At 37.9% G+C, this 17,500-nt stretch overlaps 3 protein-coding genes across 7 annotated transcripts in view; 1 reads left to right on the top strand and 2 right to left on the bottom strand.

Annotated features, from left to right (window-relative positions):
• LOC137971002 (uncharacterized) overlaps nt 1-1,369 on the bottom strand; it is a 4,024-nt gene extending 2,655 nt beyond the window's left edge. The window contains exon 1 of the mRNA XM_068817693.1: nt 1-1,369. This exon is cut by the window's left edge and continues 2,655 nt beyond it. Coding sequence (XP_068673794.1) covers nt 1-900 — 900 coding nt within the window. The 5' untranslated portion in view covers nt 901-1,369.
• LOC137971006 (protoheme IX farnesyltransferase, mitochondrial-like) overlaps nt 1-6,744 on the bottom strand; it is a 17,375-nt gene extending 10,631 nt beyond the window's left edge. The window contains exons 1-6 of the mRNA XM_068817698.1: nt 6,650-6,744; nt 6,380-6,576; nt 4,996-5,173; nt 2,939-3,063; nt 2,758-2,828; nt 2,412-2,503 (exon numbers count right to left, since the gene is read on the bottom strand). Of these exons, the coding sequence (XP_068673799.1) occupies nt 2,412-2,503; nt 2,758-2,828; nt 2,939-3,063; nt 4,996-5,173; nt 6,380-6,576; nt 6,650-6,674 (688 nt within the window). The 5' untranslated portion in view covers nt 6,675-6,744. The remainder of the gene's footprint in view (nt 1-2,411; nt 2,504-2,757; nt 2,829-2,938; nt 3,064-4,995; nt 5,174-6,379; nt 6,577-6,649) is intronic.
• A 44-nt stretch (nt 6,745-6,788) lies between these two features.
• Nucleotides 6,789-15,498, top strand: LOC137970214 (ribonuclease P protein subunit p21-like). 5 transcript variants are annotated; one of them, XM_068816732.1, is made up of 5 exons: nt 6,789-6,896; nt 6,982-7,082; nt 12,067-12,149; nt 13,783-13,910; nt 15,198-15,498. In XM_068816732.1, exons 1-5 carry the CDS (start codon nt 6,825-6,827, stop codon nt 15,354-15,356), a joined length of 543 nt encoding a protein of 180 aa, XP_068672833.1. In that variant the 5' UTR covers nt 6,789-6,824; the 3' UTR covers nt 15,357-15,498. The 5 variants fall into 5 exon arrangements, with proteins under 5 accessions (XP_068672833.1, XP_068672834.1, XP_068672836.1 ...); XM_068816733.1 differs by having other exon boundaries at nt 15,201-15,498; XM_068816735.1 differs by having other exon boundaries at nt 13,783-13,938; nt 15,198-15,367.
• The last annotated feature ends 2,002 nt before the right edge of the window (nt 15,499-17,500 follow it).

Consider the following 17,500-nt stretch of genomic DNA (forward strand, 5'->3'; position numbering starts at 1 on the left):
TTGACTTTCGCGAGAAGCCGCTTTGTTTTGATCGAGGGAGTCAATTTTAATGTCAAGGTTTTCTTTGAGCTTTTTCGCAGAGGTAAAGTCAATATCCCTAACTCTCTCATAGGTTACCTCATTCACGTAAGTTGGCAGGAGCCATGAGCATTTCACTTCTGTGCATGCCATCTTTCCATTGATTCGTGCCCAGCATTCGATGTACATCATGGCGCTGGCGACATGCGAGCATGATTCGCCTAGCCCAGCTTTACAACCAGAACAGTGAGCAGAAATTATTGCACCTTCACTCTCAGTTATAATCCATACATTCACGAGTGGATCGTTCATCCGCTGCGAATGTCGCACTTTAGCTGCAACAACGTACTTCCCGGAAATGATCTTTCCACCTACCGAAGCCACAAACCCTGACACAACTTGATTATAAGCTTCTAGACTCCTATAATTCTTGAACTGGTCGTTCGTGTAGTAGCTTGTCTGAAGAACTAGGTAACCAAATAAATCGGACTGTTCGATTGGTGGCAAACATTCCGGATTGAACTCCTCATATGGGATAATGAAAGGGTCAATACCTACAACCGAAATTTTCTTTAGGTATCGCAGCTTTACATGGCTTTCCAAGGCCGTGGCATACTCTGAAAGCACAGGAATCTTGCTGCTAAACTTCTTTATTTCTTCTTCCTCAATTTTCGGGGATAAATCCATACTACATCCGCAAAACAGCTCAAAAAACGCGAGAACTACCCAGAAAAGGCTTACATTTCCATATAATTTCACACTTCGAGGGGCACAAATATGGCGAACGTCCATATTTGGAAAGTACTGTGACGTCACGTGAAAACCGAGAATTACACAATGGAACGAATGTGTCATCTTCACACCTAAACAGGATCGAAACATCCTTTACGCCATTGGCCAATTAGTATCCTCCAATCAGCTTCTTTATTTAACAACCAATCAGAAGCCTTTGCTGGTCTAGTCCTTCAAGTATGTGCCATCTTTACAAGTTGTCAAGTGGCAATATTTGCCATGCTCGTTAGCTCCAGCAAAACCACCAAAAAGATACAAAAAATATCACTCAACTTTTTGTTTATAGGGTTGTATTATTGAAATGTCGCTTCGTCTTTCTTTAAGTAACATGGTTTTCATAGTATAATTGCAGCTTGATTCATCCCTCTAATGTCTGAGTTTCATGGCCCAAAAGGCCAGGAAATGCATTTTCCGGCATTCAGTTTTCAAAAATTTTCCGGGGGAGCATGCCCCCGGACCCCCCTAGAAGCGATGGGCAAAAGCCCATCGTATGGGTCCTCCGGACCCACAACCGTCTACTTTGCAAAAAACCCCCGCTACTTAAAACCTTAAAGAAAACCCTGCTGGTATATAGAAAGTTAAAGAATAGTTAATAAACAATTTAGAGTATGATACAGTTTATGTACCGCTCATTGACATACATCTGTAAATGACACGAATGTTAAGTTTTAAAATTAATAATAATAATAATAATAATAATATACAAATAAATATATTAATTATTATAATTGTATGAAATCTGTTTCATATTAATTATTATTGTATAAAATCTGTTTCACATCTTTTGAACTTGTGCAGAACAAAGTTGACATGTCATGCATGATATTTATGCCAAATATCACTAGAAATCACACAAAATAAACTTGTCTGTCCTTACTGCATGGTCAAATATAATATTTAATAATAAACATACTGTACATGTATTTCTTGGTTTTTCAAAATCTAATCTCATACCTGATAAAATTTTCACAAGGCTGGTGAGGCCTTTCCCTAACATATATTAAAACTGAAGGACCTGCTTAATGGCTCAGTACATTGGCTTGCCACAAATTTTCTTGACTTAATTTAAAGGGGACATAATTATGTTTTGCAGGTCAGATGTATGTTTTGAGTGGATGTACATGTAGACTTGTTAAATAATAATACTATAGAGGGATTCAGAACATTATTATTATTAATGTTATTAATTATTACGATTATTATTTTGAGTGGATGTAGAGATTGTTAAATAATAATGCCATACAGGGATTCAGAACATTATTATTATTATTAGTAGTAGTAGTATTATCATTATTGTTATTGTTATTGTTATTGTTATTGTTATCATTATTATTATTATTATTAATGTTATTAATTATTATAAATTGTTAATATTATTATTTTGAGTGGATTTAGAGATTGTTAAAATAATGCCATACAGGGATTCAGAACATTATTATTATTAATGTCACTTTATGCATCTGGACAGACAGAACATGACACATTGTGAGCCAATCTCAGACAAAATAATAATGCACAAGTTTGTTTTCAATTGACAATTATTATTTCTCCTCGTAGTTTAACTTAAAGTACCAGTAGCTCAATAAGTGCAAAGAGCCTACCAAGAGCTGCCGTTAATCCATTCACTTGAGTAAGCAACACAGACACTCCTAACAGACCAGCTGTTGCACCAAACATGACAACATGCAGGGGACTGTGGAGAAATGCAATGCAAAAAAAAGATGTAAGGGGTTCATAAGCCAATAAACCCTAAAAACCCTGATAAAATGTAAAAAGACCACAGATAGTAATTCCTTTCCAAAGGCAAGGTGGCCAGAGTGACTTTTTCCCCAGGACTCCTCACTAATTATCTCAGATCTTGGGGAAAAAGATCTGGCACCTAGCTAGGGCAGGTTTTGAACCACATTCTCACATAAAAATACCGGTAATAATGATAGTTAACCTCACCTAAGACGTGCTCTTACAAGAACACGGTTTTGTGTGCGACTCATCTGAGAATCAAATGGAACCTCAAGCCACTAATGAAAGAAAGCAAACATTTGACTTAATAATCAAACGGTGATCAGGAGAGAGCTGACTTGGCATGCTACTATGCTAAATTAGAAAAAAGAGCATTTTCTATACAAACCTGGTTGAAAGAATTGGCAGAAGAAGAGCATAGTCCAGTACCAAGTGCTGCCCACAGAAACGTGCTGAGATGCATAGCTTCTGGGGCAATGGCATAACCTGCCATTTCTGTAAGGACCACAAGACCTTTACAAAGAGACAAATACAGGGTGTAACATTATTAACTTAACTGAGATCTCAAGATGACCTATGTGTAGTAAAGCACGAGTCCATCACTTAGTCTAACAGGTGGACTGAAAATCAGGTAATTGTGAAGAAGAGCTCCCCAAAAATCCTGTCGGCCGACAGTTGACCGACAGCTTACCGACAGTCTACCGACAGCTAACCAACAGGTTACCGATCGGTTAAGAAAAAAGAAAAATTGTGATAAAAACGAGCAGTTAACGTGACATTCCGTAATGGTGATGTATGACTCGACAGACTTCACCTACTTACCGATCAACTGTTATCAGTTGTTATCAGATGCGTATAGGATATATCACTTGCGTAATTTACAACACACCAGACAATCTAAGAATCGCATTGGAAGATAATTTAATCGAAAACTCTGCTAAAAACTCTGAAAACCATAAGCTACGTATCAATACATAGTTAGTAGAGGAGACAAACACTTTCCTTCAAATCGCCCTACAATGCAACGCGGCCTCTTATGTCATGTCATGTATGTTTGAATGATGTTTACAATGTGGGCAAGTATCGCTAGCCAACACTAAAACAGTGGACAAAAGCCGTATTAGTAGTATAAGTGCTGCTCAAGGTATCGTTATGAACTGCCTTTAGCTCTTTTCGCGTAGTTTAGAAGCAATAGACAAGTAAATGCTTTACGATCATTTTAGTTTGTCCCACCGACAGGTTACCGACACGTTACCGTCAGGTTGCCAACAGGTCACCGACTGTCGGCCGACTGTTGGCCGACAGTCGGCCAACACTTTGGCCTCAAACATAACACAAACTGTCGGCCGACAGTTGGGCAACAGTTGCCCAACTGTCGGCCAACAGTCGGCCAACAGTTGGCCGACAGTTGGGCAACAGTCGGCCGACTGTCGGCCAACAGTTGACCGACAGTCGGCCGACAGGTTTTTTGGGGAGCTCTTCTTCACAATTACCGAAAATCACATGGAACGAAATCTACCCATTCACCCCTGAAGTGGCTCCCACTAAGGAGTGAAATTGTCTGGCATTAGAGTAACATCTGTAAGTCTCACTTAGCCTGTGAGCAAGCTCTCACCCTCCACCTCTAAGAAGCTTGCTCACATGCTCACACTCAGGATGTATAACTCTCTTTGAGAGTAGAGAGCCAACAAACTCACCCCAAGTCAGGAAATTGAACCAAAGACATTTATGGTGAAAACGTTGAGTGCCCTGATACCATTAACCCTCCCCAAAATATGGATATTTATCAGTTGAAACCTTATCAGAATGGGTTAACCTGTTCACTTGATATATGCTACTTTAATCTGTAAAAGGAATTGCAAAAAAACCATGCCACTTGCAGCTGTATGTCCAGAAATGCAAATAATTAGATTCATACCCAATTTTGACATACAACATGAAGTGTCCCTTTGAGTCTCAGTATTTGATACCTGAGGCCCATTTCTTGAAAGTCCCAAAACTTTACCGGACATTTTTAGGTGTCACAATTCCCTCTGTATCTCAAGAACGGGGAGGATTTAAGTCGTCAAACTTCAAAATCAGTTTGCTTTTTGTTACCTTGAAAACATCTTAAAAGATCAGCTTTCCTCAACAAGCAGGTTCACAAATGGCTTTTTGGGACTTTTGAGAAACAAGCCTCTGTTTCCAAGGTAAGGGTAAAGGTCAGCATTATTTTTAGTTTAGGGTAAATGCAACTGTTAACCCTTAGGAGGAGCAGCATTTGGGGAGCACTTTGTGACGTTAATTTTCTGTATTCCGAGACACAAGTGATGGTGAAGTTGGAGAGAAGGGCAAGGGGACACTTCATGATGCCTATTGAAATCCATGTACATTTCTGAACCATGATGCTCATTAACAATATATTTCAGTTGGGTAACACAAAAAATACAAATTTTGTCACAGTACCTGTCAGCCTGATCTTGGACAGCTGCATATATTGCTGTGGCAATTTCTTCAAATCAATTTTCTGTTCTACCCATTCCTCCTCAATGTCCACATCCTTCAGAGCTTCCTCTGAGAGATTGTGTTGTTCCTTAGCACTGTCCACAGCTTTCTCAATTATCACAGTTGCAGTTGCCTTTGGCTAGAAAAGGGTTAAGACATATTTTCGGTGCACTCATTTCATTAGGTGAATGCTACATATAAATGTAAACCTGCAGTTCGTGTATTTCATCCGTGTCGTATAAGCTGAAATGTCGGCGATAAAAAGGAGCAAAAGTAATTCTGAGGTACTTGGTATAAAGAAATTCTTCAACTCTGCCGAAGCTACTTCTTCAAACTCTGGCGGACCGCGTAAAAATTCAAAGAAAGTACTATTACTACAACAGAATCGGCACGAGACACCAAGACCATGTGTTCAAACAAAGTGACATTTTTTCATTAAAAAGAAAACAAGAAATTGTCCGAAAACATCACGAATGGCCTTGAATTTACCTCCTAAAATTGAGGAAAACGCATTATGATAGTCTAAATTTCAAAAATTCTCGGGGAAGAATAGAATACCCCCAGACCCTGCGTGTCCAACTGGGCCTTTGCCTGTTAAGTGCACATTACCGTCTTTACAAGATTTTAGCTACATCCCTGCACATGGCAATTCATTGGACTTTGTGCAATGCTTGTAGAGTTGGACTTTTTCTTCCCCCCTCCCCTCCCCACTTCAACTGTTTAATTTATCAGTGTGACAGGTGCTTGGATGCATGGTGTGGGGATGCATGGTGTGGGGATGCATGGTGTGGGGGCTCATGGTGGGATTGTGGGGATTGCTGGTCATGGGAACATTACTCGGCCAAAGGGCTGGCTGGCTGGCCTCCAGTGGAATCCCTTGGACATATCCTAGGGTACCCAACCTCCATTTAGTGATACAGTTGTTAAGTAGACTACAACCACTTCTGCCAAATGGAACACAACCTTAGCATTTTACTTAAACAGCATGGTAGAACTGTTGGATAAGCCCTCTATATTAAGTCATCAAGACTTGAAAAAGCTAGGGACTAGCCTTTGGAGAAACTAACTTGATTGGATACTGTTGTTTATGATGAGTACAATATAAAAGATAATTAATTCTGTTATGCAATCATTCACATATTTTACATGGTGTTTAGAAAGGTAGCAATAGTTATAAGCATCAGACAAACCCAAATGTTATTAAAATTGGCTTATATCAGCTATGTTACAAGAGTTTGACTTTATTGGAAACTATAAAAATTAATATCGTGATCGGATCCTGACCAAGTTAACGAGTGACGAGTATTCAATTTAATAATGGACCACATAATTTAATTCACAATACCTTAGTCAGGCAACTATGATCAGTTAAAGCTTGACCATAGGAATCACCCAAGAGACGCTCCTTCGTTTGAGCCCTGGAAAGTCGAACCTTACAATGGTGCAACCAGCGAAAACATGGCTTGCATATTCCAGACGCGGACGGGAAAATGCCTTGCGTCTGTTTCGAGACATCAACAGCTAGTCTCCGAGGTAAGATCCCTTGAAAATAACGAGAAACAGTTACAATTGATGCATACAATTTTTAACTTCGAATCGAAAAGTAAAGACTTACGGCATAGCAACACACGTGAATTCATAGTATATTGTCATCTCTTGTACCGGCAATTTTCGGTCGCCATTTCGTGCACGTTCTTGAATCTGAGCCCTCAAATAAATTGGTCAGCACTCTTAAAACATACCGTGGTAGGTACGTTATATAGTGCCAGTCGATTCACCTATTAGGAAAAATGGGACGAAAAGATAAAAAGGTTCCTTCAGAAAAACAAGAAGCATGCCACAAGTTAAATTTTTTGCACCAGGTGGATCTAAGATCGATATTTTCCATGTGAATTGTAAAATTTTACTTGACCCTTAAACTAATGTTCCGTTTTCCTGAAATCACAGGCGTCCCATGCAGTTCTTGCGATGAATCCAGATAATGTCGAAATGTCCAGATTTTATGCAAGTACAATGAAAGAAATTGCAAAGAAACTGGTATACAAGTTGTAAGTACACCCGCACTTTCCATGCATCTTCCTCGTGATCCTCTTCAAGATGCATACATACATACATACATACATAGTTTATTTGATAACGCAGGTTACAGAATGCGCAAGACTGAAGTCCTGATGTGGACCTGCCTATCTACTATTTAAGACAAAAGTATGTACATGTGAATAAATAGAAAAACAACCGAAATAAATAATAAATATAATAATAATACAAATATAAATATATAGCACTATGAACTACAATTTAAGAATATGGTTAAGAACTAGATAAAATAATCATCAAAATTTTAAAAATTCAGACACAGTTTAATTAAGATAAGATCAATAAAAAAAATTCCTCGTTCCTGTTTCTTATCATGGAAGATTCCTTATTATAACTTATAGAATTAATTAAGTCCTTACTAGATCTAAGTCTTTTTTTAAAATATTCTAGGCTAGAAGACTTTTTGATCGAATCAGGAAGTGAATTCCATGCAATGGCAGCTCTATGCCTAAATGTCAGCCTGCCAATTTCTGATTTAGGACTTGGAAATTTGATATTCATGGATTTCCTCAGGCAGTAAGATGATTCTTTTAACATCACTAGATCATTTAAAACATTGGTATTGTATCTATAGTAGGATTTATAAGCTTCTACTAACAGTCTCTTAGTATAAAAAAATGATAAATTGTTCCAGCCTTTCAATTTATTTAATTGATCAGCATTCGAATTTCTTGAAAGTTTGTAAATAAGTTTAGAAGCTCGTATATGAGCACGCTCAAGATCATCCATTAGTGCAGGTGAGCAAGAACCCCATACTAGTATTCCGTATAAGACACTTGGAAGTACAGTCCTAAAATAAATGGTCTGTAGAATGGATGATGGCAAGAATTTGATTCTTCTGAGGACTGCTATTTTCTTATTAAAAGATTTTAACAGGCTTTTAGTATGTTCTTGCCAAGAAAGATTACTGTCTATAGTTACTCCTAGACATTTACATGATGATTTAAATTCAATAAATTTTCCCCCATACTTCAAAGGCAACCATGGGCCAATGAATCTTTGTTTAGATAATAATAAGGCTTCTGACTTAGTTTCATGAGCAATCAATCTGTTAGCACTACACCAACTAAGAACTTGATCTAGTATATCTTGCATGGTCTTAAATATAGTGTCGATATTATCACTTACTGTAAATATGGTAGTGTCATCAGCAAACATATAAAGTTCTCCTGAGGTTATAAATTCAGGAAAGTCATTGACATAAAGAGAGAACAGTTTAGGTCCTAAAACTGACCCTTGTGGTACTCCAAACTTGATAAAGCTAGTGTCTGATTTCACTTCATGAACTTGAACAAATTGGTTGCGATTTGACAGGTAGCTTCTCATCCAAGATAGTAGATTTCCTGATATACCAACAGCTTTCAACTTTTGTAATAAGATGGTATGGTTCACCGAGTCGAAAGCCTTCCTGAAGTCAATAAACAGAACACCAACTTTGAGATTTTTATCTAGGGCCCACTTCCAAGTGTCAGTAAGATGAAGAAGGAGACCTTCTGTAGAATGATTTTTGCAAAAGCCCCATTGATTGTCACTAAGCAGGTCCTGAGCTTCAATGTGGTTGTCTATGCTGTCACTTATGATGTCTTCAAGAATCTTTCCTGGAATACTTAAGAGAGATATGGGCCTGAAGTTACTCATATCAGTGGGTGCTCCCTTTTTTAGAACTGGCTTAACACGTGAGAGTTTCCAGTTTGTTGGAAAAACTGAATCATCTATACTTTTCTTGAAAACTGGCAGCAGGCTATGGATAGAGGATTCCCCAAGGAGTTTGAGGTCCTTGGGTGAGACTAGGTCCGGCCCAGTAGCTTTATTCGGGTTTGATGATTTTTCAATTTTTTTCTTCACTAGCTCCCAATTTAACTCTATGTCACATCTTGTAGGAGTGACTCTTGTGACATAAGAAGTTAAGGTGTTTTGATCAAGAGGTTCTAAATTCTTTGTAAGTTCTTCACTGATATTAATAAAGAACTCATTAAAGTAAGAAGCTTTTTCTAGATCACTGGTTAATACATCTTCACTGTCAGTTATTATAGGACCAATAGTGCTATCCTTACTTTTCCTTAGAATCTTGTTGGTTAATTTCCAAAATTGCTTAGGATCTTTAGAGTTATTAAATTCCTGTTCCCAGTAAGCTGCTTCCGCTTGTTTTAACAACTTTTTTACTTCATTTCTCTTGGATTTATATAATTCCCATTTGGCTTGATCTTGAGATGACTTGGCTTCTTTAAGTAACTTATAGCGAAGATTTATGTGCTTCCTTATGTAAGTAGAAATCCAGGGTAAAGATTTGCATCTTATTTTAGCATTCCTAGTTGGGAGGTGATAGTTAACTATATCCTTATATAAGTAGTCCCACAGGTACAAGCTATCGTCGACGTCGTCAAAAATAGCAGCTAATTGCCACGGCGCATGTTCCATATCATTCCTAAATTGTTTAATGTCAAGTGATTTGTATGCTTTAGTTGTTATATACTTGGGTTTAGGATTAACTCTAGTAGTCATAAAGACAGCAAATACTAAGTGATGATCAGAAATACCAAGGTCAATTGCGCCAGAGGTTTTCACTTTAGCTGGTTGACTGGTGATGATGAGGTCAATGAGAGACTTTGAAGTAAGTGTAACTCTTGACGGGCAGGACATGATGTTTTTCAGGCCAAAAGAGGAAATTATCCTTTTCAGCCTTCTTCCATATTGAGATTCAATATTACTTGATCCTTTTAACATGTCGGAATTGAAGTCGCCCAAAAGAATAATATTTTTCCTTCTTAGCCAGATGTTTTCTAGCACGTTCCTGAAATGATTGAAAAATAAGGAGTCTAGAGGTGGTCTATAAATACATCCTATCAGGAAAGATTGTGATCTTATTGTTACATTTAGCCATGCCGCTTCTAAATGGGTGCAATTCCAACGGGTTACCAAATAAGCAGTAAGGTTCGCTTTGAAATATATTAAGACACCTCCTCCAGGACCTGAATCACGATCTCTTCTCACAAAACTGTATCCATTGATATTGATCCATTCATCTGGAATATCTTCTCTTAAATGGGTTTCCGAGATGCCCAGGATATCAAAACTAGCTTGATCTAAAATATTATGGACTTCTGGTAGCTTATTTAGTAAACCATTGATGTTAAGATGAGCAATTTTCAAGTTCCTGTCACCAAGTTGTTGATTCAAGACAAAGAAAGGATCATCTCCTTGCTCCAAGACACTAGCGAAGTCGCCATCTTCCAGGTTCACTTGATTATAGTCAGAGGTCTGCTGCAGTAACATACACTTCGGGCAAAGCCAGGAGAGATTTTCCAAGTTGATCATTTGTTGGTATTCACGAGGAGTAACTGAACCACATTTTATATGGCACCATTGTAGGCAGTTATCACATTCAATGGCACGGTGGTTAGAAGCGACAGTTCTCGAGCAAATCGAGCATTTGTCCTTAGTCGTATTAGATGCTGCTGTTTGAGGGCCAGGGTTAATGGCTACATCACCACTTGTACTTATCCTGTTGATCTGGAAACGAGAAGTGGCATTCGGATAGTAACTAATCGACAAGGAGAGAAATTTCTTCCTTCGCACATGTTGTTTTACTATTGGCACTTGAGCTTGTTCAGGAACGGAAACCAGGAATATTGATCTTTCAGGTTGAAATAAATAAGTAGAATCTCTCCTGACGTCTTGAGAAGTATTTATCTTGATATTAGGAACGAGGTAAACAAAAATTATGGCTATTAAGTGTCTTATACTGGACAAAGAAGACGGAGATAAAAATATAACCGCCATCTTGCCCCTCGTTCCAGTCCAGCAATTACTTACTGGTTACAGGTTTGCATGTGAAGTCGTGGTGGCCATTTTGGATGGCAAGAACAATAACCTCTCTCCGCTGGAAAGTAACTTTATTATTACGCAAATTCTTCGAAAAGAAATTGTATTGTATTGTATTGTATTGTATTGCCATCCAACGTGGCTGCCGTGTCATGTGGGTGAAAACCAAGAATACTTCAATTTGTAAATTTGCTTCCCTAGGGGCCTTTCCTTGGCCAATGAAGTACTGAAACAAGCAGAACAAATCTTTCAAAATAAAAATACCAACTGGCTGGAGCGCAGCCCTGTTGACTGTAAGGAACATTCCATTTTTGATCCAAACGCTCCTGAAACCAGTCAGAAGGATACAATCTGTATCCTTCAAATACTTTTTTTACAATGACTCCAAAAATTCTTGTAAATAAGGGGAAAGACACATAAATTTATAATTTATGCAATGTTGATGTGATATTGCTTGCGTCCCATTGAAGTACTAGTCTCTCGCATTTTTGTCTCGCTTTCTTCCCGTGTTTTGACTTAATTTTGACCCCTCTGCCTTTTTGTTATTGTAAAAAACAAATTGATGTCAGATTTTCATGCACCTGTCCTGTTATTGATCATAAATTTTGTCATAACATTGTCAAAGTAGTCTGCGGATCCACTCGACTATTGCCTCGTGGATCCACATCTACTTTGACAATGTTATGATGCCATTCATGATCAATAAAAGGACAGATTTATGAAAAACTGACATCAATTTGTTAAATTGTACAGTTACTAATATTCTTCATGGCCTCATGCTGAGCTTCCTTCAGGAAGAGTTCAAATTTCCCTAAGCTCTCAAGAGCATATTCCAATGCATGGTGGAAGTGATCTACTCTAGAGGAAGAAGACATATTTCTAAAAGTTTGACTTTTCATTCATACACCCAGTTGTTCAACTGGCAGCAGAGTTTTTTGGTTCCAGTTTTGGATTAGTCCAAAGCCTCCCACATCTGCTGCTGGACAATGGTAACACTAGGCTCTGGGAATGAGATTGGGGCCAATTCTCACAAGGGTTGTCAGAGGCATGCCAGTTAAGCATTCATTTTGAGACAAATATAACTTTTTTTTTCATTTCTATGTTAAACTGTAGAGATCCAAGCATTAAAAGAACAGTATGCAAGTGTTGCCATGTCGTGCTTGTACCAGGAGTCACTGCAACAGTTAGAGTAAGGCGTAAGTATTCAGCTGCATTATGAGATTCATAGTACTTTGCTTACATGGTACAATGGGTCACAAATTTATTTGCTAAAAGGCCTAAGAACTATATTAAATAATTTATGTTTTGGTTAGGGGTCTGGTTGAGGTCATGGTTTAAGAGGCACTTTATAACACCTACACTAAGTAACATAATTTAACTCATTAAATATATATTAGAAAACCCTCTACATTGACAAAATGGATCACATCAGCCATCATTTTATTCACAACATTTCAAATACTCCTGGCCCCAGTTGTTCAAAAGGTGGATAACGCTATCCACCGGATAAATCACTATCCATTGGATAAAGCAATTAGTTTCACTACCACTAGATAGTGATTTATCCAACAGATAGTGCTATCCATTGTTTAAACAACTGGAGCCTGAACTATAGAGAGATCAAACTTTAATGATGAATCATCTGATAAAACTGTTCCAGCATCATCAAAAACCGTACAGCACCATGTTGAATCATCCTTACCAAATCTAATTCAGCTAGGAGAATTCATTGACCCACTATTTTGCCAAAATGCCTTCCATTCTTGTCCCTGTAGGCTGCTATTCTTTAATCATAACTACGATTAACAACCTCTGGCTAACCTATGGCAACCATTATTGTCTCATAATTTCTGAGACAAAGCAAAATAGTTGAAAGTCTGTGATTTCTAGACTTGTGGCCCTAGTAATCCAAAGGCTGTATAACTTAATCCAATGGATAGGTCATGATCGAGGGTATAAGAAAATACTGATGAGGTTGTAGATTGGTGAAAGCTTGGATTAAAGTTTCAAAAGCAGCTTAAGGTCTCACTGTTTATTCACTTTGTGTCAAACATTTGCCACAATTTTTGCTCAGACCTTTACAATTACTTAAACTGTAGGTGTACGTAGACTGTGCACATTCAAGCCATGAAAGAGGGATGGCAATTGTGGTACCTCCAAAATCTTGGCACTCGCAAACTTACATCCGATTTCGAAATCTCGACAGTCTTTGTGAAAGGTCTTGAAGTCTCGTTTATATGACAATTTTTTTCTGTGCGAAGTCTTGCATGTTTTGGTCTCGGTGTCAGTTTCACAAACAAGGGTCTCTTTCTTAAGCCGGTGACACTCGGTTCAACATCCTGCAATGTACGTTTGTTTTTCAACAAATGCTGAACCATATTGCACAGACGTGTTGAACTGAATTAGAGCTGATCTCTATTTTCGTTCAACAACGTTAATTCAACGTGTTGAATGGCATATTTCAACATGGCATGACACAACAGTGTTCAACATTTGTTGAACAACAGCTGCAACATTAATAATAAATTTTGTTGATCAACAAATGTTGAGCTGTGTATCACTGGCTTTAGTATTTTGGTTTTCTAAATTATCTTCTAATTGTTGACTCTCCTGAATTTCAAAATCTGGAAATCTTCCCACCATTTTTTTCGTAACTCACACAACAAGATTATTTTGTGATTTTGGTTACCATGATAGTAACTCGGTAATTTTCACATGTAGGTATTTCAAATTAAGCTGAAATACCTCTGCTCCCAGCCAATCATTTGCAGAAATTCCTCAGGTAGTATTATTATAATACTCGTCTTTTAATTCTTCATTCCTTTTTAGAGAAAAGAGAGAGACATATTGTAGTTAAGTGCCTTTGTTGTAAGACCATAAAGAGATACCTCTGTAGGCCTGGTCATGTTTTATGGAGTGAAAGGAATATATCAGCAAGTGAAAGCAAGGAAGACAAAGTATGTGACCAGGAAACTAAACAAGAACGTAAGCAGCAAGAAGATTGCACAAGCTTAAAAAAATAGTGCAATTATTCTTTAATTAATTTGTAAACTATTTCCTGCAGGAGAATTAAGTTTGTATTGTACTCAGTTTGGTGCAGTGTAAATATTAAATTAATTAAATTTTGAGGACTTTGTTGAAAGTTTTAAAAAAAGCAGTTTGCATTTTGATGCGGAGGTTTATGACTCAACCATGAGGAGCAGGAGTGGCACAGCAGTGAGAGCAGACACCTCCCACCAATTTGTCCCGGGTTTGAGTTTGTTGTTGGTTCTCTTCTTGCACCGGAGTTTTTCTCTAGGTACTCCGGTTTTCCCCTCTCCTCAAAAACCAACACTGCCAAATTCTGATTCAATCCAGAATGCACGGCACATATTGAATGAGCCCCTGAGTGCCCTTAAGGTGTTCCCTAGGTAAACAAATTACAAATTACAGAAGGAAAATTACAAAAACAATGAAAGGAATCTAGAATGAAGGCATCCATTGATCTTTTAGTAAATCTTATTCACTTTTAACACATTTCACTTTTCACCCATTGACTCTTGAACCGACCCCCGTTAACAAGTAAAATCGTCTGGCATTGGACACTGAATAAATCTACACTCCTAAAAGTCAATGTCTTGTGCTTAAGTCAAATTTCAGCTCCCCAGACTGTGACAAATACATAATTTTGTATTTTAGCTGAACTCCTTGCTATTCTTTTTTAATCAGGCTAAACAACTTGCGAACAGTTGACAACGTTGGCAGTCATTTTTCCCCATGGTTTATCAAGTGAAAGAGAGTGGTCCATCCCTGCAACGACAATAAAAAATGGCTTTGGAAGTCTCAAAAAAGTATTAGTATTGCATTTAACAGTTAATGCTATCGTCTTGGGATAGACCACTCTCTAGAACATTGCTAAACCATGAAACAGCGAAACACCATGTATAACCCCACCATGCATTGATTACTAACCAACAAAGGTTGGATTTTGAGACTAACTACTGTAAATATCGTTTTAGGCCTAAAACGTTATTGCTCCAAATTCACTGAGATTGAGATTAGGAGCAATAACGTTTTAGGCCTAACTAGGTCTAAAAAGATATTTAATCTCAAATCCAAGGTATTCAAGGTTAGGGTTAGGGTTAGTTATTTTTCTTCAATGGTTTGGAGAAAGCTCTTTCAAATATTGGGACAAGAAGATAACCATACAGGACTAAAAAAATATTGTTGGCCTGATCTTTTTATCCAATTGCTTTATTTTTCAGCAGACAGCATCAGACATTTCATTCCATAATTTTTGTGCAGTTACCGATAGCTTTGGCAAAATTGGCTGTGATATCTGTGAAATGATAAGCAAGAAATGTTTAAGTGACTCAAGGCTTTCCTTGCCTAGATGCTTTTTGGTGCTCTGTGTTTTGAATTAACTTCCTTCTGCCTGAATTGCTCTTTGCTTGTTTCATTAATTGTTAATATAAATTTTTATTTCATTTCTAGTTCTAGTTCTTGTTTATAATGATAATAAAAATATTAAAAAATATATATATATTAAAAAAAAAATTTATTTCATTTCTTGTGTTCTTTCTTTTTTCTTTTTCTCATGTCTCCCATTTGGCTGCTTTCAAAAGGTTGTCGTTCCTCTGAAAGTCACAACTGGCCCAAATTTAACACAGGCCTTTTATTAATTACCCTGTACTTGGGACAGCTGTCCATTAGACATAATGTAATCTTGAATTTCTTTATTACTTTTTGTGAAAATTGCTTTATATTAAATATTTATGTTGTTGAATTATTAAACTATTTAAATTTGTATCTAACAATGGGAGCCCTCAAAACATAGATTTCAATTTATTATCCACATATTGAGAGGATTTAAAATTATACAACACAATTTATCCTGCACCCAGCATAATTTGACTAGTTCTAAATGCTGAGGTAGCACTTTGACAGCAAAAACTCAAAAAGTTCCGTCGCCCTGGCGGATATCATACACTTAAGTAAACAAATATTTAACGACAATAATACAAACAAAGAGCTTTCATCCACTTTAAAAGAAACACAAACAAACACCCTCTGTGTATATGTTTATTTTCAATCGCTTGGAGGTAAAGCCCCATTTGTCCTTTGTTTTCATAATCTTTCCTCTCAAAGACTGATTTCTTGAAAATGGCTGGCTTGGCCGCTCGAAACATCGCTTTCAGGTTCCCTTTCGCTGTTAATCGAAAGAGATTGTCTCCTGCTATTTGTAATCGAAACTGAATTTTTATCCTCAATGTCAGCCAGCTGTGCGCCATCATCCCCGCCAAATCTCTGGCTCGCTTCGCTACCGTTTTCGTCGGACAATCTTTGAAGAGTTCGGTTCGCGTTTGTTTCTCCGCAAGTCGTGATTTGTACCACGTGCGTTCCTGTTACATTTGTAGAAGGATATAGATTTCCACCAAGATATCCCGTAAATACAGGGTTGGGATGATGACCAACATTGACTATGGGATAAAAATTATTTCGCGGAAAGGCATCGTTTCTTTGAGGTGCTTGAAAACATGTGTTTCCATCAGTTCTAATTTGTGTCGCTTCTGCAAAGAGGTCTCCTCTTGGGCCTCCATACGTCACAGGCGTTGAAGGAGTGTTGTATTCGGGAGGTTGAACTGGTCTGTAAAATCGCCGGTTCGTTTGACTGCTTCGCTGTGGTAATCGCAATCTTCGATTACCTTTTTTTCGATGCCTCGTACAGGCGCAACAGCAAACAAAAAATATCACACTGAAGATGCCTACGTAACAGAGCGTGGTCACAATCACAAACTTTGATTCCATCGTTGAAATTGTAATAAATCGTCAACGTCTTCTACTTTCACAAGTACAATGAAGATGATCAATTTGCGAAATTCGATTCGGAATTGGTCCTCGTACGTGTAAGCTTTCTTTTTCACGTTACGGTTCAGATACAAGGTATCCGATTTTTTGTTGTGTACTGTTCTACGAAATTCCTTCTCAAGAGCTGTCAAATGACAAAGGATCATAAAAGAAATTTCACACGCGATTGAATTTCATTTACAATTTGAGCTCAGGTCAAGCCAGCTGTAGCTGCGAAAGGTTAGTCTCATTGTAACGAGCGCCATCGTCTATTTTACAGCACCCCGCTTCGCCACCGCAAAGAGCCACAAAGCCATCTAATCTAATGGTCTTCTATCAAAAGCAGGAATGAGCCAACAAACAAAACAATAAATTTTCAGCGGATACAGAAGTGTAGTTAAAAATAAGGACGCAATGCGTACACAATGCGTACTAAAGCCGATACAACGTAGATCCACGGTTGCTTGCTTCGAAACAATGCGTACATGTGTATCGTAAGTGTAAAAAAAAAGGTAAAGTCTGCGTACGAGCCAAGGAGGCCCATCAGGCCGGCGCTCATCTCCGGTTTCCGTAGCATGAAGCGACTAGGAGTATTTCTATTCCCCCCTGGATGGGATGCTAGTCCATCGCAGGGTTAGGGTTAGTAGCCACCCTTGAACTATCTACGCGAGAGCTGAAAAAATCGCGAGAAATCCCTCAACTCATTCACTTTCTCACGATT

The sequence above is a fragment of the Montipora foliosa genome, chromosome 9, assembly GCF_036669935.1.
Source record: "Montipora foliosa isolate CH-2021 chromosome 9, ASM3666993v2, whole genome shotgun sequence".
NCBI classification, from domain to species: domain Eukaryota; kingdom Metazoa; phylum Cnidaria; class Anthozoa; order Scleractinia; family Acroporidae; genus Montipora; species Montipora foliosa.